The sequence below is a fragment of the Aotus nancymaae genome, unplaced genomic scaffold (assembly GCF_030222135.1).
Source record: "Aotus nancymaae isolate 86718 unplaced genomic scaffold, 86718_ANA_hifiasm-v0.15.2.pri h1tg000002l, whole genome shotgun sequence".
NCBI classification, from domain to species: Eukaryota; Metazoa; Chordata; class Mammalia; order Primates; family Aotidae; genus Aotus; species Aotus nancymaae.
In genome coordinates, this window is record NW_026988413.1 from 31,882,225 (window position 1) to 31,908,330 (window position 26,106).

At 35.1% G+C, this 26,106-nt stretch overlaps 1 protein-coding gene across 7 annotated transcripts in view; it reads left to right on the forward strand.

Annotated features, from left to right (window-relative positions):
• POT1 (protection of telomeres 1) overlaps positions 1–26,106 on the forward strand; it is a 156,638-nt gene that overhangs the window by 117,529 nt on the left and 13,003 nt on the right. For 6 of the 7 annotated variants that reach the window (XM_012474023.3, XM_012474026.2, XM_012474021.2 and 3 more), the window contains 3 exons: positions 2,049–2,140; positions 3,722–3,827; positions 5,024–6,143. In XM_012474023.3, coding sequence (XP_012329446.1) covers positions 2,049–2,140; positions 3,722–3,827; positions 5,024–5,136 — 311 coding nt within the window. In that variant the 3' untranslated portion in view covers positions 5,137–6,143. Of the gene's footprint in view, positions 1–2,048; positions 2,141–3,721; positions 3,828–5,023; positions 6,872–15,701; positions 15,833–24,425; positions 24,535–26,106 lie in introns of those variants that run through there. The other variant, XR_002479035.2, reaches the window with a different exon arrangement.

Below are 26,106 nucleotides of genomic sequence, written 5' to 3' on the forward strand. Positions count from 1 at the left end.
GAAAGTATACCTATTCCTTTGTATACCTATTCCTTCTGTAAGATGAGCAGACTTTGCAAATTTAAAGATATCTGCCAAGCCTTCCTTTAGTCTGCATTTCTTCAAGCAGGCACCGTCACTGTCTTTGTACTTTCCCCCATGCTTTACTATTTTGTTTTTCCTAATCAGGAAGCATTCCACTTAACCAGTGCTCTTCTCAAAATTTGGCAGTCAGAGCTGGACATTGTGCTGCAGATGTGGTTTGGCCAATTCAGAATAGAGTGAAAATTATTATTACCTAAAACTGGACACTCAACTTCTACTAGCCTGAAATGGCATTGTATAGCTATTTATTTGTACACTTGGTTTTGTTTTCTTTCCTTTTTAGTACAGCTATCTCATGTTTTATTTGTGGTCTAGTGAAATCCTGGGTTCCTGTCACATGAACTTCTTGAACTTGGTCTCCTCATTCTATTCTTAATGTACTTTCTTTGTTTTTATGGTTCCTTGGGGTAGAGATACTAAGTTTATCTTTCTTGATTTTAGTTCACAGTTTTAACCTATGAAGACCTTTAGAAACTTAAAAATCAGCTCCCCTGTATTAATGTCTGTTTTATGCCCTAGTTCATGTCTGTATGTCCTAATTTTTTCTTACTTGCACTCTTAATTAGTCCTCCTGTTTAAATATGGGTTCCACAGATAGAAGCTAATATATAACATTCTATAAATTGAGTATCTTCCGTTTTCAAATAAGAAGATATTTATCTTAACCTGTAAATTTTCGTGTTATCCAGTGTCTAATTTCGTCTTTCTTCCTCATCTTACCAAATTATTAAATCTCAGATTCTGACATTCTTGACCATTCAACCAGATGATATCTCTTTTTAAAAGTATAAATTATTCCCCTAGCTTATAATAGAGAGACATGCTAAAATGGTGTTTAACTGCATGCTATTTTTTTAGAACATTCTGTATTTTATCTTTCATAATACTTACATGCAATGAGTTAAATTTCATGAATAACATTTTGTGGTTTCTATGGAGGTTATCAACTCTTTTTTTTTTTTTTGAGATGCAGTCTTACTCTGTCGCTCAGACTGGAGTGCAGTGGTGCAATCTCATCTCACTGCAACCGCTACCTCTTGGGTTCAAGCGATTCTAATGCCTCAGCTTCCTGAGGAGCTGGAATTACAGATGTGTGCTACCATGCCTAGCTAATTTTTTTTCTCTTTTAGCAGAGATGGGGATTCATCATGTTGGACTGGCTGGTCTTGAACTCCTGACCTCAGATGATCTGCCACCTCGACCTCCCAAAATGCTGGGAATACCGGCTTGAGTCTGTCAACTCATTTTAAATATATATTACATTAATATTTAATCAAAACAGGTTGTCCGGGCACGGTGGCTCACGCCTGTAATCCCAGCACTTTGGGAGCCCAAGGCAGGTGAATTATGTCAGGAGATCGAGATCATCTTGGCCAACATGGTGAAACCCCATCCCTACTAAAATACACAAAAAATAGCCAGATGTGATGGCATGGCATGCGCCTGTAGTCCCAGCTACTCAGGAGGCTGAGGCAGGGGAATCGCTTGAATCCGGGAGACAGTGGTTGCAGTGAGCCGAGATCACGCCACTGCACTCCAATCTGGCAACAGAGCAAGACTCCGTCTCAAAAAAAAAAAAATGCTTATAAGACATTCTCCCTATGTAGATATAGTGAAATGTTCCAAAATAAACCTGCTAAATGCGCTTGATTACAGGTTGAGTATCTGTGGAGTTAAAAAACACAAACTGTCCTCTGCTCTGACACCACAGCAATCAGGACAGAAGACTTATGTGACCAAATGCATAAGGGTTTTCACCCATACACCAAACAAGCAATCCTGCAGCAGACGCTAGCTGGTGTTCTCCAATTCAATTCTGACACTATCTATCTACCTGGAGATAATATCTTGAGTTATTTCAGTATATAAAATTTACAGGTCTATACTATCATAAGACAATTTTAATTTTACCTTGCTAATAAGGAATAGCAGACTCATGATTTGATCTTTTTTTCCTTCACTAGTACTGGGTGTTGTACCGCTCCAATATGTGTTTGTTATGACATTTACTCTTGATGATGGAACAGGTGTATTAGAAGCCTATCTCATGGATTCTGTAAGTGTCAGAGGTAGTAAAGATATTTTTAATTAAAAATATTTTAAAAATTTTAAATTTTTTAATATTTAAAAAATTGAATACATTTATTTATACCTGCTTTATTCCTAAAAGGACTTAAGGCAACTTAAAAATGTAAGTTAAAATATGAGCACATAAATTTTGAATCATCTGTGTATGTATCTCCTTTTTTATTTGACACTGTAAATCTTATTATTTGAATAATGAAAAATTAAGGAACAGGGATTTAAAGAGTCATTCTCTATACCTTAGCCAAAATGCAGAGATACGGCTGCACTATGGAAGCATTATTTATTGTCACTATTTTATCATATTTTTTCAACCTCCACATTTCGTATTAGAGGAAATGAAGTTACTTTGACAGGAGAGATAGATAATATTGTATAAAGTTTTGAGGCAGTCTACAAAAGCTTCCTCATTTCTGACACTAATTGCAGCTTTGGAGGTCCCCAAGGCCACTCTTAGTTTTGATAATTCACAAGACTCATAGAATTCACTGAAACCTGCTATACTGACAGCTACAGATTATTACAGCGAAAGGATGTACATTAAAATCAGATAATGGAAGAGATGTGTGGGACAGAGTCCAGGAAAGTCCCAGACATGGAGCTTATGGTTGTCCTCTCCCCAGAGTTGCAGACTGTGTTACTTTCCCTGCAACAATGTATAACAATATATGTAATATATTGCCAAATAGGGAAGCTCAGCTAAAAGTTTTTAGTGGACTCCATCATATAGGTGTGGTTTACTGCCCATTGGCTGATCACAGTCTTCAGCCCCTCTTGAGATCAAGGTGATACCACATGCTCTGGATGTCTCACCCTACATCATATTGTTAAACTATTAACAGTGACCAACGCTTCCAGTCAAAAATACTTCTATCATCTGTGACATGGGAAGGGCTTAGAGATTACCTTCCACAAGCTAAGGTCAAAGCCCAGACTTCTCTTAGGGTAAAGTTAAAATGTTTACTACATGCATTGGAAAATATGTGAGGTAAAGTTAAGAGGAGAATTTTCCTCCTACCTACACAATTCATTTAACCTTTTATTAAATTATTAAATATTTAATGAGCACCTGCTGTGTGCTAGGTACTATCCTATGTGATGGAAACAACGCAAGCAAAATTCCTTCCTTCTTGAAACTTATAACCTAGTAGGGGAGATAAAAATTAAATAAATATATAATATATATACTACATGTTATATTCATTTAAGCTTCGCACAGATATTTTTTCTATGCAGAAAGAGAATAGCCTCATTGTTTTTAAATCATTATTAGCATCGTCATTATTATTAAATCAGAGCAATTTACTTGATTATGTATATCTCAAAGCTATTTTAAGATTAAAGTAGCATTTTAATCTGATTAGCATTTTAATCTACTAATCTAGAATGCTGAGACCAGCATTCTAGTTTATGAATTCTACAATCTTGATAGAGTGAAATCATCCAGATTATCTTTTAATTAGACAATATTGAAATATGTTTGTGTTAATAATAACATTGCAAATGATTAATATCATTTACTTTTTTTCTTTTCTTATAAAATATTTTTAAGGACAAATTCTTCCAGATTCCAGCATCAGAAGTTCTAATGGATGATGACCTTCAGAAAAGTATGGATATGATCATGGATATGTTTTGTCCTCCAGGAATAAAAGTTGGTAGGCAAGAATATTTTAACAATTCCACACTTACTTTTACTTGAGATAGCACTAGCATATATGTAATCTGTGGACTTTGAGAAGTCTGAAAGCTTTGCTTCCAAATGAATTACTAAGTAGTGATTACTGTATGATCAACTTTGATGAAGACAGTGGCAGGGATAAAATAGTTATGAATCATAATTTCTGCATTGAAAAGATTTTTTAAATATTTTAAAATATAGGAAAGGGAGGTAGCTTTGATCACAGGCACATGTGACGTTGTCATGCTACTAGCATTTTAGTTGAAATTAGACCAAAAGTATAAATTATTGACAGTAAACATTTTCTATAACAAAGTCCAGGGTTATCCAGTTTAATTCATAAATGAATTTTTTTTATTTAGTGTTAACTAGTTTCAGATTTTGTAAAATTAAAAAGTTTATAAGCTTTTGTTTTACTAATTTTTTATAAGCTTTGTTTTCTGTATAAACATTTGATTAATAAACCAGATATTCCTCATTTCAAATTGTACTGCTTATACCTGCTGCTACTGAATTTTCCTTCTGTGGCCATATTTGTCCTTATGTTGAAACTTGCAGATCTAAGTCATATTAAGACAATTTTATTTTTCTAACAACTTTTTAATTTTTTATTGTAGGAAATTTCATCAGCTGCAGATTTAGCAGCTGGTTTAACTTTATATATTATTTTTAATCAAGCTTTACTTTCCCTGGTCAATCTTTGCATCTTATAATAGTTACATAATGATAGGAATTTTTGTTCATCTATAACAAAGTTTAACTTGAATACTTGTATTTGTTGTCAGTTTTAATTTGTGTTATCTGTTTGGATTCTTTTGGATAGAATTCTAGAAGTAAATCTTTATATCAAAAAACATGGCCTGGTAGACCTATTTTAACCACTATTTTAGATTTTAAATATATATACCAACCATTTTGAAACACAAGATGTAATCACTGTTACCTATTTTTAGCAAAAAATTCAAATTTGTCACAGTTGCTCCAAAATAATAACATGAATCTAGTGTGTATTTGGGAAAGAGAATAATGTTAAATTTGGAAAGGATATTTACTTACTTTTTAAGCCAAAATAAATGTTAATTTTTCTAGCTCAGTGGTGTGCTTAGATACCTATTTCAGAGTTATTTATTTTGTTTTAATGGTTAAATAACATTTTTGTTTTTGGTTTTGTAGATGCATATCCATGGTTGGAATGCTTCATCAAGTCATACAATGTCACAAATGGAACAGAGAATCAAATTTGCTATCAGATTTTTGACACCAGAGTTGCAGAAGATGTAATCTAATATTGCCATCCAACTTAGCATACACAAAATGTTGTAATTTATTAAAATATTACTTTTCTATTAGATTATTATAAAACCCATAAGAGATATAGCTATTTTTTTAAATAGCATTCACAATTCCATTTTAACTAATATTTTTTATTTTGACAAATAGATATTGTGTTATTTTAATGCCATCTTGTATTAAAATAACAGCTCAAAATAATCAGCACGATGGCTTTCAGATATATAAAAGAAAAAGAGACATTGAATAAGAATTGTGTTTTCGTTTACTCTTTTACAATCGTTTTAGAGCAATGGTTTTGTTACCCTACACTAGAACTCACATTTTCTATTGGTTTTTCATGTATCAGCCACTGATTTCTCTGCTACTCAAAATCACTGGTTGAGCTTCTTTTCCTGCCCTGAGTTTTGTACCAGCAATGTTGATGATGTTAGCATGGGTATGGGATTAGAAAATGTCCTTACCTTAAATCTCTTGGCTTTTACTGGGTGCAAGGTAAATAATGACTATGAATTTTGTTTTGCTTTTGGACAAAGGGATCTGCTAAAGCAAGTGCTGCTTAGATACGTGTTTGTCCGATCAAGCTACAGTGTACTTAAAGTAGAAATGGCAAAGTTGTTTTGTTGGGTTGCTGATACTGATGATTTTAGGGTAAATACATTTCTTTAGTCTTGAAATACATGGTTTGATTGCTTGTTTCTCTCCAGGATGTTAAGAGTTTTCTCTATTTCACCTCAACCTAATAAAATGACTTAACATTATTCTTTTCTAAGAGTCTTATGTAAAATATGCCAGTATTACAATGTATAACTAATTGAAAGAGATGTTAACTTAGTAAAATAGTTTGTTTTTTACCTAACAATGTTTGTCAAATGTAAAATCATGAATATTCAATTTTGTACAAACATTTATATATATATTTATAGATTTGTGTATGTTATTTGCTAATGACAGATATAGATTACCTGGTTTAATATTAGTGAAGAATAAATAAGTGCACACATTTCAACTGTTTCATTTATTTGCCCTAAGTTGAGCTGAAAAATTATATGAGGCAAAGAATCAAAGCAGATGTGGCAATACAGCAGATGTTTAGGGCTGTCTACACCCCAGGTACGCACTAAACACGTATTTGATTCTCACAGCAACCCGTTTTTCTGATAAGAAATATGAGACTTGATTGATAAGCTGACTTGACTAAGTTTTTGCCCAGTTTTTAAATGCCAGAGTCTACCTTAATTCAGGTAATATCTATTCAGAGCCTGTACTGGTGTTATTTCCCTTTTAAACCCAGAGACCTAATTTCACTATGTCTTCCGGAGGTTTTTAGGTGATTAGAATTTTGGAGACCTATACAGACTTCCTAATACAGGATTAGGACTCTGCCATGACATGGTTGTTTTAAATTATTCTTTCATGTTTTGAGGATTGTGAAATGAATGTTAATGTAAGAAAAAAAGAACATCTTCTGTAATGCTTTTCATTAGGAACTTCAGACTCCATGAAGGCTATGATGAGTCACACGGAAGTTCTAGAACATTATATTAGGGGAAATATAAATATCTCTTTATTTCTTGGCCCCTCAGAATTTCTGGATAGTGTCAACCCTACCTATTCCAGGGAAAAGGGACCTAGTCACCTAGTAAAATCTGGGCATAATGACCTGTCTTCTCTCCGGTTCTTGGAAAGAGTATCTAAAGTCACTAACCAGGCACTCAGAACTGCTCTCAGGTATGTGAGATCCTATCTTCTTTTGGCAGTCAGTAACTTAATCAGTAAAGTGCTATGTTTGTTTGTTTGTTTGTTTTCCACTATTGTGATTTAAGCTGTTAGGAAATTTGAGATAGGAATTCTAAGTGATGATTATCTTAAATGGAGATAAATAAATGTCTCTCTTCCATCAGGACTGCATTTGATGGATTGAAAATTATTAGGCATCAATTATAATGACAAAGATAATGTAACAGTACATATGGGAGCTCTCCCTCACATGGCCAACTGGTAAAACATGGATATTTCAGAGATTCCTCTGCTATTTTTAGACTATAGCAGCATCTTAATGAATTTCTAATATTTTTCCTTGAAATCTTGGCCACAAAGTCAGTCACATTGGTAGAGAGAGGGTGTGTGTGTGTGTGTGTGTGTGTGTGTGCTTGCTTTTATTCTCTTCTTTGAGTTCACTTTGCAATTTACCTGAAAATCTAGTCCACAACTACCACAGAAAGCATTTTCAACTTATGTCGAAGTTTCTTTTATTTCCTCTATTTGCAGTATTTTAAAGATTTGGAGCGTGTGTGTTAAAAACCTTAACCTTCCTATCGTCTATTAATCAAATATTGATGCAGTTCCTAAACATGTAACTTTTTATATACAACCTTGTTTTTTTCCCTGTAACTTCAAAATAGTTTTCCTCTTCATTGAAATTGGAACTCCCAGATAAAAGCTCTTTCGTTGTTAAAAAACTCTATTCCTCAGCCGACTCCTGTCCTCCATTAGAAGGCAGTCTTTCTAGAATTTAAAGTCTCTTGCCAAGTTTAGCTATCTTATAAGTGACATTGTGTCCCAAGCTTTTATGATAGTTAATACATACATAAATAGCTAATGCAAGTCTCTCATAGCACTACAGGGAAGGTAAGTCATTTTAAAACTAAAAGTATTAACCTGTGGACTCAAGTAAAAGCATAGCTTGCAGCAGGTAGGCATGGCTGTAGTTTTATTTTTGTATAGGAAATCTTTTGTGCTTAATTTTCATTAGAAAAGTTTCTAGAAAAATAAACGTCTTTAAATTTCAGAATCATTAAATATTTTTTTACAATAAAAGCTTAAATGGAGATTAAAACAAAGAATACAAAGTACAAAATAGATATGTAAAAGTTAATGCCTCTGCATTCATTTGTTACTCATACAGTGTCTGTATCCAAAAAGGATTTGATGTGATTTACAATGAAAGACAAACATGTGCCACAGGACACACCTTTAGAAATAGGGCAAGAAGGGCCAAAGAGAGAAGCGTTAAAATAATTTAAAAACTCTAACCTAAGGAATGCTACACATTTTGAACTACACTTATTGAAACAGCAGTGTTCCCTGACCCCACTGAGGACATGTGACAGGGGTGTGGCTCTCTATTTGGGCCACTGCAAGCTCAAACCCCTTATGGGAGGGGGAGCACACACAGGCAGATACAGGAACCAGGGTGAGAACTTTGGGGCTTCAGCCCCACAGCAATGTCTAGGGGTGGGTGCCTGTGACTCCTGAAGCCCCAGTATTATGGTGCTCTTTTAGCTCTGCCACCCGCAGACAGCTTAAGTGTTAACCACTGAGTGCCCCCTTGTCACCCAGGTTCTTGTTTGGAGTCCAAGAAGAATAAGGTCACACATGGACTTGAAGGATGAAGGTGGGGGTTTTATTGTGTAGTGGATGTGGCTCTCAGTGGGATGGATGGGGAAATAGAAGGGAGATAGAGTGGGAAAATGATCTTTCCCTGGAATTCGGCCATCCACCAGCAGATCTCTCCAGTTGTCCCCAGCCAAACTCCTCTCAACATTCAAACACTCCTTCCCTTCTCTCCTTCTCTACTGCTCCCTTCTGCCATTTGTCTGTCTGTCTCCTCATCTGCTGCAGGAACCTAGGGTCTGGCATTTATATGGGTACAAGATAGGGGGATATGGCAAGCCAAAAAGCAACTTTTGGGGCATGTTCTAATTTAGGTCCCTGGGTTTCCAGGTTACATTGCCTCCTAACTAAATAAAAGTTACTAAATTATGTTACTAGGAAATACAAACATTTTATTTATCTCAACGTTGAGTGCAGGTACATTTTTATATTAGACACCCCAAACAGAATGATTTATGTAGTTAACGGTAGTTGCTTTAAAATGCAAAAATATGATCCAGAATATAGGAGTTAAGTTCTGAAGATGGAAGAAATGGAGCAGGGGAATTTTCTACTAAATGTCCATCTTTTGTCTCATGTGAGGAAGGTTTTTGTTTTAATAATTAATGTAAAGAGTCTGAAATATCTGCATATTTAAAAATTTTTAGAAACACTAATAATAAGAAAAAGTCATAAATATTTTTCTGGTAGTAAAAAATCTATTCCCTTCTGATACAAATGTCACTGAGAAAATTAGCTCTTTTTACCTTTTCCTTTTCTGGTTGCAGATGATAAATTAAAAGAAATGTCTTGAACATAATGATTCATGTCAGGAATAATTCAGGTTTTAATGAGTCATTAGGAAGACATGTATTCCAGTTTTTCACCTTCAGTGCTCCATGGAAGGCGTTGTTTTAGTCATAAGTCAAACAAGCTTCACACTTGTGCCAAACTGGGAATTTGCTGGGAGAGTATTTTACTACATCAAATTTACTTAGCTCTAATCCCCAAACATTACATCTAGTCATCCATGATTCCTCTTTCTTTTGCACTCCACAGCCAATCCATTGTAAAAATTATCATGGCTTACTCTAAAATACATCCAGAATTTGACCATTTATTACCACTTCTACCGTTATGTTGGTCATGCTACTATCTTCTTATGCCTGGACTATATCCAGTGCCCTGCAACTGGTCTTCCTGCCTCCACAATTTTCCCACATATTACACTCTTAGCCCCAGGTTGATCTGTTAAAACATAAGGCACATCTTATTTTCCATGTGATTACCATGGCCTTCACCACCCAATGTGATAGATCCAGTTCCTCACTACCATTCTAATAAATTCTACTCATTTTTCTCCTTTCATTGCTTTTCAAACACTGGTCTTATTTTTTTAACCTACTGGGCCTTTGTGCGTGATGTTGTTACTTTAGTCTGGATACTGCTGAGTAGTTGTAGGTTTCATGCTTCATTGCCTGCCATCTCTGTTCCAACATAATCTTACCAGAAAGGCCACCCCTGACTATATAAAGGACCACCCTACCCATCCCATTCCACGCCCCCACCCCTGCCTTATTTTTCTCCACTGCATTTATTCATCTGACATAGATTTGTTTGTTCATCTCACATATATTTATTTGCTCTTTCCTCAGTAGAATATGAGCTCCTTAGAGGCACAGAGTTTGATTTGTTCACTGCTTTTCACCAAGTATCTAGAAATTCATGGCACATAAGTGCTCAGTAAATATTCCTAGAATGAATAAAATGATCATCTCATATTTGAGAACTCTCTCCCAAAAATACTAGGTTAGTGCAAAAGTAATTGGAGTTTTCGCCATTTAAAGTAATGGCAAAAATACTAGAATTTATTAGCATCTAAAGCGATTTTAGAGTGGTAACCTGGGATCCAGAAATTTACATTGAAAAGTAAAACCGTTGAACCCAGGAGGTAGAGATTGCAGTGAGCCAAGATTGTGCCACTGTACTCCAGCCTGGGTGACAGAGTGAGACTCCATCTCAAAAAAAAAAAAAGTAAAACCTGGGTAATTGTGATATAGATTGAATTAAGATTTGATGGGCTGAAGCTCAGTCATTTGTGTTAACAATGTCCCCAGGTGATTTCTCCTTTAGTAAAAATATGTGGACCCACTTTTCAAAATTATTTTAGAATATGGGGTCTGTATCTGATTGCTTTTTAAAATTTATTTAAAATGTGTGGCCCTGAAAAGGGTTGAGTTGAAGTGCCTTGATCTAGAATCAGTCAGTGGTTCTTAAAGTTGGCTTCAGGTTATTATCGGCTGGAGAGGGAACTTTAAAAGTGTCAGATTCCAAGGTGTCACCCTGGAATCTAGCTCAAGACAACATAGATTCAACTGCCTGCTGCACAGCTCACTAGCTATTTGACCTTAAGCCAGTGGTTGCCCTTTCTTGAAAACTGGGAATTATAATAGTGGCCACTTTAGAAGGCCGTGATGGGGCAGGAAGAAATGAAATATGAAAATACTTAGACTCCAGCACAGAAGAAAGTGTCATAAAGGATTGGATTTCAGTACATTTTGGTGACAACTAATCATCTTTATTGCTACTCTCTTAAAAAGAGCCTTAAAATTTATGCCTTTCCTCTGTTTTGCTGATTCCTTAACATCCCAGCCATCATTGCTTTAATGGTTACAAGGGGAAGCAACTACACCCTCCAGGTTATTTCAGGCCCAGCTAGTGAAGCTATTAAAAGATGAGTATGAAATGGACGGAACATGGGGATGAAATAGAGTGAATGTCATTGATCAGTTGACCAAAGAATCCTCTCCTAAGCTGGTTATCTGGATAGTTTTATGATTGCAAATGCTGTTTTTTCAATATCTTGTTCCTGTTGTGTAAAAATATGGAGAAAGAAATAAACTCAAAAAAAAAAACCCAGTAATCATCAAAAGCCAGTAGGGCTGATTTTTAAAATAAGGAATAGCTTGACTTAGTAACTTAATGAGAAGGAATCTGAAAATAATAGTGTACAAGCACTGAGGAAAAAGGAAAACACTTTTTTCTACTCTGAAACAATGGCAGAAATGAAGTCATTTGTAAATTTTATGGAAAATTTTTTGCAATGTAGCCAGTTTGTGAAAGTCTCTTTAGTTTCTTCATTCAAGTCACTTAAAACTAAATGCAAATAAAACTGTAGATTTCCCATTGCCTTTATCACTCTGCAGTGTTTATATGTAATAAATCACTGACTTCCATTAGTTGTTTTCCAGAGTCATCAGGAAGTATTTTTCTTATTATTTGGTATGATCTAATTTGGAGTGTGATTATATAACTCAATGTACTTGTCTCTTCTTATAATAGAGATTTAAAGAAAGAATAATGATATAATACACTACTAGTGTTGAGTCCCTGTGGTTTTAGTTAAATCTAAATGCAAATATAAATACATTTTTTATGCTGAGATATTTGGCAAGACATTTTAATGCTTATTTTATGGTTCCACAGACCATAACTGGCGTCTCTTTGAAAGTACTGAATTTCCAATATTGAATATTCAAGATTACTCTCTACCTTAAGATCACAAAAGAGACATGTGACATAATTTATCTATCTCAGAAAATAAGGTTTGTAATGAGGGAACACGTTAGGTACTTAAACTTTACCGAAACCTGGCCTCAATGTATTCTTCAGTCTTTATGACACTACACTTGGTCATCCTAAGACAGTGATAAAGTAAATCTTTGAGAGCAGTACCACACTCACAAGATAACAGCAGAGGTTAAACCACGTGGCACAATTCCGTTACTTCCCCTATTCAGGAAGCCAACTCTGCAGACATTTATATCATTTTTCCAGCTCCATTCCAAAAAAAATCAATGTTCTGTTGCAAAGTTAAGAAAAACAAAACAAAACAAAAAACACCTTATTGGCTCTTTACCAGAAATTCCACTCTGCCAAAAGAAGACCTAGTGAGAGATTGAATTTCTCTTGGTAGAACTTCAGTTCTTTGCCTTAAAGCCTTAAGCCTCCATGAAATGCAAATCAATCTGGAAAAACACAATACTTTATGTTGTTGTCAATAGCTGAGATTAAGTGACATTTTATTAAAAATAGAGGATTACCAAGCACAGGTATCAGAAGGCTGCAATGTACAACTCTGGGGATCATTCACCTCTGACACAGACTGCAGTGTCAATGGCACCAGCCCAGCCTTTAAGAAGTGGAGGCAGAGCTGGCAAATGAGGTTGCTTACCCCAAGCCTCACCTACTAAGAGTCAGCAAGCTTGAGATCTCATCCCAGGCTTCATACGAGTTCATTTAATCCTGAGCAAATCACTTCTCTGGACTCTCATCTATAAAAGACCATTTGCTTTCAAATTTTCAGTACTGATTAGCTTACAAGGTTTTGCCTAGAAAACTTCACCTATTAAATGAAAATATATGAAGTTTAGGTGGTTTTTTTCCAGATCTGTGAAGAGGGTCATAGGAAGCTTGATGGGAATAGCATTGGATCTATAAATTACTTTGGGCAGTATGGCCATTTTCATGATACTGATTCTTCCTAACCATGAGCATGGAATGTTTTTCTATCTGTTTGTGTCCTCTCTTATTTCCTTGAGCAGTGGTTTGTAGTTCTCCTTCAAGAGATACTTTACATCCTTTGTTAGTTGTATTCCTAGGTATTTTATTGTAGCAGTTGTGAATGGCAGTTTGTTCTTTATTTGGCTCTCTTTAAGTCTGTTGTTGGTGTATAGGAATGCTTGTGATTTCTGCACATTGATTTTGTACCCTTAGACTTTGCTGAAGTTGCTTGTCAGTTTAAGGAGATTTGAGGCTGAGATGACGGGGTCTTCTAAATATGCAGTCATGTCATCTGCAAGTAGAGATGATTTGACTTCCTCCTTTCCTAATTGAATACCCTTTATTTCTTTTTCTTGCCTGATTGCTCTGGCTAGAACTTCCAGTACTATATTGAATAGGGGTGGTGAGAGAGGGCATCCTTGTCTAGTGCCAGATTTCAAAGGGAATGCTTCCAGTTTTTGCCCATTCAGTATGATATTGGCTATGGGTTTGTCATAAATAGCTTTGATTATTTTGAGACACATTCCATCGATACCTTGTTTATTGAGAGTTTTTAACATAAAGGGCTGTTGAATTTTGTCGAAGGCCTTCTCTGCATCTATTGAGATGATCATGTAGTTTTTTGTCTTTGCTTCTGTTTATGTGATGGATTATGTTTATAGACTTGCGTATGTTGAACCAGCCTTGCATCCCTGGGATGAAGCCTACTTCATTGTGATGGATAAGCTTTTCGATGTCCTGTTGCAGTCGGTTTGCCAGTCTTATTGAAGATTTTTGCATTTATGTTCATCATGGATATTGGCCTGAAGTTTTCTTTTTTTGTTGAGTCTCTGCCGGGTTTTGGTATCAGGATGATGTTGGTCTCATAAAATGATTTGGGAAGGATTCCCTCTTTTTGGATCATTTGGAATAGTTTCAGAAGGCATGGTACCAGCTCCTCTTTGTATGTCTGGTAGAATTCGGCTGTGAACCTGTCTGGACCTGGACTCTTTTTGGTTGGTAGGCTATTAATTGCTGCCTCAACTTCAGCCCTTGTTATTGGTCTATTCAGGGTTTCAACTTCTTCCTGGTTTAGGCTTGGGAGGGTGCAATTATCCAGGAATTTATCCATTTCTTCCAGGTTTACTGGTTTATATGCATAGAGTTGTTTGTAGTAATTTCTGATGGTAGTTTGTGTTTCTGTGGAATCGGTGGTGATATCCCCTTTATCATTTTTTATTGCATCTATTTGATTCTTCTCTCTTTTCTTTTTTATTAATCTGGCTAGTGGTCTGTCTATTTTGTTGATCTTTTCAAAAAACCCCTTCCGGATTTATTGATTTTTGAAGGGTGAAGGGTTTTTTGTGTCTCTATCTCCTTCAGTTCTGCTCTGATCTTAGTTATTTCTTGTAAATGTAAATAGGAACTTTTGGTCTGATTAATATAACTAGTGCTGAATTTAACAATTCATCTAATCCGAAGCAAAAGCAGGGAATTGTTGCAGATTTTCCATGATTAATATCACAACTGTTTAAGCTTTTGAAATACTGAAAATAGTTTCAAAACCCCACTTTGTGCCCATTTCTCCCTTGAAGTCTTCTGATCAGAAATTGTTTGTAAACCAATGAACTGGAAGATCTTTAAGATCCCTTCCAATTCTAACATTTCTTTGGTTTAATGATTCTTTGTTCAGTTTTTCCCAGAGACACTTTTGTTGTATCCCGCTGACTGTTGTTGACTGCCTTAAAATAGGGAATCACTCTATCCGGTAACGAGATGTCTCACGCTAACTATATCTAACTAAAAGGCTTACTATAATGAGCATTCTCAGTGGAAAGAAGGAAATGATAGAATACTGCTTTACAGGCTTCCTTCTGGATATGATTTAAGAACAAACCCTTAAGCAACCTAAGGGAAAAGTAAAAGAAATAAAAAATGTTACCACTAGTCCAGAATCATCACTGACCTTTATTCATAATTCTCTTCCTGTTGAGTCTCTTTCCTATTCTGAAGTTTGAATTCCTCTTTGGCATGTGAAAGAAGACTTTTCAATCTCACCTAGAAGTTTATGTTATCCATGTTCATGTCAGTGTTTTAAGAAAGAGGAAAGTTAATTGCTTAGCTCCTTCATCTGAATGGAGCTTTTTTTTTCCTATTAATTTCAGTCTGTAGCAAGTAAAACATTTTTGTTCTGGCAAACCAAAACATAATCATTAATTTTCTTTAAATCCCTGGCAGTTTATTTAGCCAGTAGATATTTTTAAATGGAAAATTACAGATTTAAAGAAATAACAACATACATTTCTCTTTACAATTCATAATGCACTTCTAGAGACTTCAGGTTGGTAGTATTAATCTGCCACGAATTCTCTTATGTCCTCCCACATTGGAGCAGGTGGAGGTGGGGAGGGATATAGGCTATAGTTTTCCCAGCAGATTCTTCTAACATTCCTCTAACTTTCCTCAAGGGCACTGATCCAAAATATACAGCCTAAATTTTTAGGACAATAAAATTATATTACTGCCTGAAACAAAAGCTTTACATGGGGGTTTGTTCCACGGATTTTTACTGGGCCCCATTATGTAGAAAGAATTGTTGTAGCTTCATTTTAGTATCACATATATCCATTTTCTTTCCCAACAGTTATTTAGGAGACATACTTCAGACTCTGAAAGCACGGATGAACCCAGGAGAGTTAACAAGTTGGGTGAAGATAGCCTGCATCATTCAGTACACTGTCAACCTTTCCACCAATACTCAGTTATAAGCTGGATGTAAGTAAAAAACTTATGCATGAGAAGCCATTTATAATAGCTGATGTTAACATAATAGCAAACATATGTAATTATTCTAATATCTAGATAGATTTTTCAAAATCCCTAAGAAAGAATTTTATACCTTTGGCAGCAGTCGGTGATTTGTTTTTTTCCTATGAGTAGACAGACTACACAAATAAAATTCCATGTATATGGTATGAATTAAAAAGGCAAAAGGATCAATGTGATATTACAATGTTTTTTATAGTAACCTTTCTCCAGGTTAATGGATCACAGAAAACCTTCGAAGACACACTTCAAAGACAATAGATGAAAAATGTACTCCTTTGTTCCTATTCTTGTTGTATTAGGGAAAAAATACAACAGTTGTTGGAAGAAAAGTTATTTTTCATGAGATATACTTCAGTTGTAATACTGGCCAATCTAATGTCAGGTTGTTGATTATGTTGGTTACAAAAAAATGCATTGATAAAGAGAATTACCATAAACACCAAAAAATTATTTTAAAAAGTCACTGGACCTTTATATATGTATAACAAAACCTTTTTTGATTGTTTTATCTGGGTCTTCTCAACACCCTATTTTAGGGAATTTCATTATCTTCCTAGTACAAACAAGAACACTGGCACTTGAGGACCTTTACTGTCTTGGAGGCTTTTTGTCTCCCTTTGGCTGCTATTACAAAAACCATAGACTGGGTGGCCTAAAAACAATAGAAATTTATTTCTCACAGTGCTAGAGGCTGGGAAGTCTAACATCCTGTTGCTGGCAGGTTAGGTGTCTGCTGAGGGCCAACTTCCTGTACTATGCTGGCTGTCTTTTCACTGTAACCTCACATGGCTCTCATGACCTACTCTCTACCCAAAGGTCTCACCTTCCAATACCATCATCTATGGGGTAGCATTTCAACATAGGAATTTTCAGGGGACCTAAACATTCAGTCCATAACAAAAGGGCTAACAAAAAAACTCTGCAATCAACTGACATATCCCCTTCCCACTTTAATGAATTGAAAGTTGAAACTGACTTAACCAGAAGCTGACCCAGGGCTATAACTATATTGCCAACTCTTAGTTTTGCACTTTTTCACTGTATAATGTTATTAAATTACTTATAATACAATGCCTATATTTCTTAAAAGTGGAAAACTCTATTGTAACTATGTTTCTTTCATGAAGTGATTAAGGATCTGGTGTCCACGAAACAATCTTCAAAATCTATTCTAACAGCAGCAACAACAAAATGTTCAATGTATTTGGCATGTGCATTACCTTAAGAAATTATCAGTTGAAAAATGAAGGCACAAAAATAGTACATGAACTTGATTTTAAAAATTGGCAGTGACAGTAAGTAAATTAGGAATGGAGTATGGATAGAACAAAGAGAAGTCTGTCAACTTCATTTTTCTCTATTTTAAACAGTCACTTTGATGTTAAAGTCTTTCATCTAACCAATATGTGATCTAGTTTGACTATTCTTAAGGTTTGTGTCTTTTGACTTTATGAAATTAATTGTATCCTACTATATAAAACTGTTTGAATTTACTGTTGTCAAAACAAAAAAATTACAACAAATTTAGTTTAAAGATTTTAATTGGCTTTATCTGCAATTATAGAATTGGGCAACTATTATTTAATAAAATAGAATAAGCAGGCTGATGAGCTGAGCAGAGCAGAAGGGGTTGGTTTTATACACAGAGAAGGGCTAAAGAAACCAGAAACAAAGAACAAAAGAGGGATTGATCTTTTCAAAGTTACTTCCTTGTAGGGATTAAAGCAGAAGGAATTTCATTCTCAAGCCCATTGAAACTGACCTATTTGGGAATTTGGCTATTTCTCTCTCTCTCTCTCTCTCTCTCTCTCTCTCTCTCCCCCTCCCTCTCCCCCCTCCCCCCACCTCCTTCTACCTCTCTCCATCTCTCTTTCCCTATTTCTCTCTCTCCCTCTCTCCTCTCTCCCCCTCTCCCTCTCTCTCTCTTCTTCCTCTCCTGCTTTTTCTGAAGGTCAGATAAAGCCATTTCCACCTAGTAGCTTGGAATTTTTGTAATGAGTAACTCCATTTTGGTTTGGTCTGTTGGGCTGGTGCAGGAGCTCAGTCTAAACTAGTGACCTCCAATAGATTTTTCTTTAATGCTGTATTAAACTAACAATTGATCATATTAAGTTCTACTTTCTGCCTGGTATTCACACTAAAAGACAAAAGAACATTGGTATTTTTCGTGATGTCAGAATCCCCCAAAGGTCATCCTAACATTTTAAACAACTCATGAGTCATGCATTTATCTGAATCCTACTTAAATTAATATACACTCAGCACTTAATCATCTTAAGCTATTGAAGTATTCTCATTCTATACCATATGTTTTCCTTTTGTGCACCTAAAGCCATTGTTTACAAACTGCTGAAGCATCTCAGGATACCATAGCAAACACACAACGGATGGGAAGGATATTTTCAATGTCTTAGAGAAACAACAGCAACATATGTCAGACTAATGTTGAAATATTAGAATGCTGCATTCCTTCCAGTTATATTTATTTTCAAATCAGACTGGAGCAGAAAACAAGGCCAGGTTGAATAGGGCCTGGGAGACCTCACTTAGTGGTTTGAACTTTACTCTAGATTAAATGGAAAGCTTAACTAACGTTTTAAGCAGGAAAAGTGACACAGGAATCAGATCCCAGACATCATAATCTTGGTATTTCTCCACAAATATGAATTATTCTGTTTTGGGAAAGAAATATATGGAATATTTTATCTCTTGACCTACAAATAAAAACTATTGGAAATAATATTTTAATTGTATGCACTGTATTTGGAAGCTCTGCAAAACACTACATTTCAAACTTGTTAGATGAGTTCAACCATAGTAGAGTTTGACTTAGAAGTAATAAAAACTAGTAATTTTGGTGATGTACATGCCATTTTGTGCAATTTTAATGTAGCACAATCTCACTGATGTACATCATTTAAAATATATCAACTTCTCATATATTTAAAAATACGTGACCAAAAGAAATTTTATTAGTATCTTTATAAAATGGGATAATGAATATTTTTTAAATATGCTTTTATCCTAACTAAATTTCCTGCAATAACATGGTCATATTTATAATTTTAAAAGTCATCCATAAAATTATTTTACATTTATATTTATCAGGTTCTTTAAATTAAAAAACGGGCTGGGCACAGTGGCTCATACCTGTAGTCCCAGCAGTTTAAGAAGCTGAGGCTGATAGATTGCTTGAGTCTAGGAGTTTAAGACCAGTTTGGGGAACATAGTGAGAACCTGTTTCTACCAAAAAAAAAAAATTGTTAAAGATTAGCCGGGCATGGTGGTGCATACCTAGTCTCTGCTACTCTGAAGGCTGCGGCAGGAAGATTGCTTGCTCTGGGGAGGTAGAGGCTGCAGTGAACTGTGATCACACTGCTTCAGTGAGCTGTGATCTTGCCACTGCACTCCAGCCAGGGCAACAGAGCAAGACTCCATCTCAAAACCAAGTAACAAATATATCAGTATGCCAAAAATATAACGCAAATAGCAAACTATGATAACATTTGTGAGAAATACTACATGCTAATTGTTGCAATAAAAAATGACTTCATAATATAAATAATCTTGAAAAATAATTCAAATGCTTAATTGCACTAAAAATCAGGAAATGCAAATTGAAACAATATATTTGTATATGAAATAAGGAAAGATTGAAAAAATATTTTTTTGTTGAAATAGATTTAAAAGGCTCCTTTGATATTATTGTTAAGAGTTCAGCTTTTCTGGGAAGTTATTTAGTGCCACAAATAATTTCTTTTCAAGTGTTCCTCTTTGTGCCAGATTTTCCTCTTTTTGAGCTGTGAAAAATTGAGCATCACTCACCATAATGTCAAAAAATACCATTTATGGCCAGGCGCAGTGGTTCACGCCTGTAATCCCAGCACTTTGGGAGGCTGAGGCAGGTGGATCACGAGGTCAAGAAATTGAGACCATCCTGGCCAACATGGTGAAACCCTGTCTCTACTAAAAAATACAAAAATTAGCTGGGCATGGTGGCACACGCCTGTAGTCCCAGCTACTTGGGAGGCTGAGGCAGGAGAATTGCTTGAACCAGGGAGGCAGAGGTTGCAGTGAGCCGAGATCCCTCCACTGCACTCCAGCCTGGCGCCTGGCAACAGAGCAAGACTCTGTCTCAAAAAAAAAAAATACCATTTAAAAAGAATGGGAACAACCATAATGTCCTCAAATACTGACTGTTAAATCCTGATTATCAAAAAAAGGAATATGGTGTAGCCTTCAAAGATCATGTTTTACAAGAATGTCTAAGGACATTCTATTTACTGTACATGAAAAAGAAAGACCTGTATTAACAATCTGACCCCATTTTACTATGTCTGTCTGCATTTATTTAACATGCAAATTTCATTAATCTCTTACTTTGTTCAGGGCACAATGATGAGAGCTGGGAAAACACGAGTAAGCAATACAGTGCCTTCCTTCAAAGATCACACACACACATGCATGCCAAAAATTACAGGCAGAGCCAATCAGACTGCTAACAGTGATTATCTGGTTGATGACATGTTGGTATCTTTATTTCCATTTTTGAACTCATCTATAGTTTCCAGAGTTTGATGGGGAGCATGTATCAATTCATATTCAGACTGAAGCATAAACACAATTTTGTAACGTGTCACTCATTTTACTCTATGCATAGATGAGGCAAGACCCTACCAAAATGAAAGCGGTTTCCTTAGGCAGCTTGAGAAAATCATTCTCATTATATCATAGTGTTCATGATAGTCTTCACAACATGCCGCTAAGTCTCTAGACCAAGGAGAGAAACTAATAAAGGAAGAGTGCACTATTTTCTAGCATTTCCATTTTGCAACTAAGACAGGCATTATTTTAAAACTTAGTCAAATATTACCAGGGAGACTTGATAACAAAAATAGGAGAAACCTTCTATGCCTACTGTATTACTAATTCTTAGCTGTTCAAAATTTGTACAAAATTACTTAATTCAACATCTATTCAATAAAGTGCAACACTGTGTAAGTTCTATCATTTTTAATTATCCTAAAAATTCCATTTAAAGATGTCACTAAATATTTTAAATATGTTTATAATTATCATTGGAAAATTTTTTTTTATTCCATTAGGTTCCTAGGTGTAATGAATAATTCAAGAAAATCACTGTCAATTTTAAATTAACATCATAGAAAATAAGCCTTCTACATCCTTATAAGCTTTGCATTAAGAATAATGTATTATTTAATATGCCTTTGGTAATGAGAAGGTTAATTTGTGTTACACCTTTATAGTTGAATAGAAGTTCAAGTTAATATTAAAATATTTGACAGCAGCTTCCTGCTGCTGCTTTTGTTGTGAATTAGGCCATAATTTTAGTGGTCAAATTTTGCTACATACTTAAAATAGATATCAAAATTATGCTACAGAGAAAATAACACTTGAAATAACCAAGGAAATTTAAATTTCCACTGGCAATAGGCCATTTAAGACTTATAGAACTAAGGTAATTGATGTATGCCATTGTCTTCACGTTAGTGATTTTGGATTTGATAGGCAGAAAATAATCCATATAATAGATCTTATTTGTAACATTCAAGTTTTTCTATTTCATTCACTTTGAGCAAATGTAATTTGTATACTTTGTTTATTCCTTCATCTGAAATTCATTTGAAATTGTTTTTCAGAAGTAAAAAGGGATGAATCTGGAGCTTGGGAATGCTAAACTTACTGCAAGATAGCTTTAGACTTCAACAGCTTGAAATGTTGACTTTGTATCAGATGCGTAACGTTTGAGTCTTGAGTGTGATGGAGACTGTCAGAATGCTAACTAGTAGCTATTTATATATCTTTAAAGCGCAACAACTTTTCATCTATATACATATATATATGTATATAGTATTTATATGATGTATATAGTATCAAAAGACATATATTTATTTATTTTTTAAGATGGTTTCACTCTATCACCCAAGTTGGAGTGCAGTGGCCGATCTTGGCTCACCACAACCTCTGCTGCCTCCTGGGTTCAAGTGATTCTTCTGCCTCAGCCTCCCAAGTAGTTGGAATTACAGGCACCTGCCACCATGCCCGGCTAATGTTTGTATTTTTAGTAGAGACGGGGTTTCACCATGTTGGCCAGGATGGTCTCGATCTCTTGACTTCGTGATCTGCCCGCCTCAACCTCCCAAAGTGCTGGGATTACAGGTATAAGCCACCACACCTGGCCTATATACATATATTTTTATGCCTTTTGTGAAAACTGCCATCTACATACTATATATCGCACTATATATACATGGTATTTATTGGAAAACCAGTATTCATCAAAAAGCTAAAAACCAGAAATGAATTCAGATGAGTTTAGGGACCTTTGATTCCAAAGTTTCAGTCTCCATGAAAATTTTTTTAGGCAATAAATTTTACTAAATCATTACATGGTTTATTTAAAAAGTCTTTTGTTCATTCATTCAATGTATATGCATGAATATATGTTGTGTAATAATAATCCATGATCCACTGATCCACTATGATTATCAAGAACATATTGAGCATCTCTATATGTGTGAGATTCTGGATAAGAAAGGAAACATCTGTTTTGCCAGGATGTTCTTATAACAGAAAAGTCAGATGGACTCAAATATCTTATTGGCGTTAACTAGCGTTAACTTATCCTGTGATCTACTATAAATGACTTCACATCCTTGGGCTACATTTTTTTAAAACTCAAGTATACAGATGTTTCCTAGCTTTTAAAGGATAATTAAACACCTTTCTTATGTAATGAACTTTTATAGGAATTAAAGAAGATGCTCTTCTGAAGGATTATACTTGTTTTTAATAAAATTAATATAATGCATTTTCATTAAGGTCAGCAGAAAGCTCCTCTCAAGATTTTAGAAATCTTTATTTTCTTCTTTCAAATGCAAATGTATTTGGCCTTTAAATTTCATTCACAATTTAAATCAAAATAACAGAGATTATCTGCAATCTTGTTTTAAATTGGAGACTGCTTTTCTCTTATATTTAGGTTGGTGCAAAAGTAATTGCAGTTTTTTACCACTTTTAATGTCACCAACCTAACAGTAGTACAAAGAAGCAAAATAAATATTTTATAGATGTGTATCATTATATTTTGAAAAAACACGTATTAAAAGGATTGGTTTGCTTAATACAGATTTTATTTTAAGTAAGCAAATTCAGAAGTATTCTAATTTAATTTGATGGTTGCTCATTGTCTTTTCAGTCATTCTTTATATATTTCTTACACAAGAAAATTAATAAGACATGTCTCTGCCCCCCTTAAAGTATTTATTTTGAATTTCTGATTCTCTCCAGCAAGTCACTCTCTTCTTTCATGACCTTTTCTCAGACAAGAGAGACTATTTGGTTAAAATGAATCAAGTTAAAACAGTGTGAGAAACTGTAATAATCTTTTCCAATTCTTATTCATTGTTTAGGTGTGAAATTCCTCAGGTATTTGTCCTTGAAATGATTATTTGTAACATGGAAACTTTAATGAAGAAATCAATTGAGAATATGTACAATTTTTCTCAAAACTATTATAAAGAAGAGAAAGATGTATTCATGTAGTACAAGGGAAGTGGTCTCCATTTTTTTTTTTTAATTAATTTCACCAATGCAAATTACATACCTAAGACTCTAGGGGCAGCAGAGAAATTGATATTTATGAAAGTCTTTCGGGGCTGAAATGATTTTTAAATGTCAGCATACTAGTAATAAAATTTCCTCATTCTCTCTCTTCTTTAGATATCTGGTGGAGGGGTGGGGGCAATTTAGTCGAGTGTAGAGGGAAGTGTATTTGAGTTCGATTTTTTTAATGGTTATACTTTTCCTGTAAGAAAGTAATAAAGAGTTTCAATAGAAGTGTAAAGGTTAAAGCCACTGCTAAGTCTGTTGACTTTCTTTTTGTCGTTGTTACTATTTGTGGCAAACACTATTGGTTGACTGATCTGATAGCCATCCACAGCTCCTGCTGTCTAGTGACATTTCAGCCAATGATGACCATGTAATACATTTCTGGGTCAGAGACAGAAGTTGCTATCTGTGAGGTTTGCTTCCCTGATAAAAATGAGAGAGATTAAGCTGGCACCCAGCTTTAACCCTCTAACCTTCATGCCTTTCATTCTTTCCTGCTTTTTCCTTCTTGGAATGCAGAAGTTGGTAACCAGAGATACAACATCACTTTACAATCATGAAGCAGTAAGAATGCATACACAACCTTCACCCTGAACATAGTCAAGTATAAATGGTTTACAATAGCCTGAATCCCTGATAGAGCCTTTGAGAAGCTGAACTAACTTCCCACCTCTGGACTTTTTGTTGTGTATCAAAAATGAAATCCTCCTTGCTTAAACTTTCTTTAAACTTACTTTTGTTTTCTGTTTTTGCAGCGGAATCCATTCCTAATCAATTTACAATTTTAAACTCTTCTATTATCTGCCATCGAGGCTTCTGATGTACCACACACTGTGTTAAATACTTTACATATAGTAATTGATTTAATCCACATGACAGCCATGAGGAGAGTAATATTTTGTTACAGATAACATGCTGGCATACAGGATGGATGGACTCTGGATTTCTGTGGACCAGATGGATTTATCAAATGAAGAAACTGAAGCTCAGGAATATTAAGCAACTGTGTATAAGTAGTAAGTAGTAGTACTAGGATTCAAATGTCCGGTTTATTACCAAATTTCATGACTTTATTATTTCTGTGACATAAAAAGTTCATCTTTACTCATATTTGATTTATTGTGAGGCTGATATTCCTTTCAAATGCATTTGTCATTATTATGTTTTTCACCTATTGTTAGGACATTACTAATATTAAAAATGAAGCTTAACTTCATTTATTCTTTCCTTTCTGTCATTTGTCATTCCTACATTTGATTGATGTACCTGAAAGTGACAGGGAGAATGGAACCAAGTTGGAAAACACTTCAGGATATCATCCAGGAGAACTTCCCCAACCTAGCAAGACAGGCCAACATTCTAATTCAGGAAATACAGAGAACACCACAAAGATACTCCTTGAGAAGAGCAAACCCAAGACACATAATCGTCAGATTCACCAAGGTTGAAATGAAGGGAAAAATGTTAAGGGCAGCTGAAGAGAAAGACCAGGTTACCCACAAAGGGAAGCCCATCAAACTAAGAGTGGATCTCTCTGCAGAAACCCTACAAGCCAAAAGAGTGGGGGCCAATAGTCAACATTCTTAAAGAAAAGAATTTCAACCCAGAATTTCATATTCAGCCAAACTAAGCTTCATAAGTGAAGGAGAAATAAAATCCTTTACATACCAGCAAATGCTAAGAGATTTTGTCACCACCAGGCCTGCCTTACAAGAGCTCCTGAAGGAAGCACTAAATATGGAAAGAAACAACCTATACCAGCCACTGCAAAAACACTAACTTGTAACTACCGTCAACACTATGAAGAAGCTACATCAACTAATGGACAAAATAACCAGCTGGCATCATAATGACAGGAGCAAATTCACACATAACAATATTAACCTTAAATGTAAATGGGCTAAATGCCCCAATTAAAAGACACAGATTGACAAGTTGGATAAAGAGTCAAGACCCATCAGTATGCTGTATTCAGGGGACCCATCTCACATGCAGAGACACACATAGGCTCAAAAAAAAGGGATGTAGAAATATTTACCAAACAAATGGAAAGCAAAAACAAAAAACGGGTTGCAATCCTAGTCTCTGAATAAACAGACTTTAAACTAACAAAGATCAAAAGGACAAAGAAGGGCATTACATAATGGTGAAAGGATCAATGCAACAAGAACAGCTAACTATCCTAAATATATAGGCACCCCATACAGGAGCACCCAGATTCATAAAGCAAGTTCTTGGAGACCTACAAAGCAACTTAGACTTCCACACAATGATAGTGGGAGATTTTAACACCCCACTGTCAATATTAGAACAATGAGACAGAAAATTAGCAAGGATATTCAGGACATGAACTCGGTTCTGAACCAAACAGACCTAATAGACATCTAAAGAACTCTCCACCCAAAATCAACAGAATATACATTCTTCTCAGCACCAATCACACTTACTCTAAAACTGAACACATCATTGGAAGTAAAAAACTCCTCAGCAAATGCAAAAGAATGGAAATCATAACACAGTCTCTCAGACCACAGTGCAATCAAAGTGGAACTCAGGATTAAGAAACTTCCTCAAAGTCACACAACTAC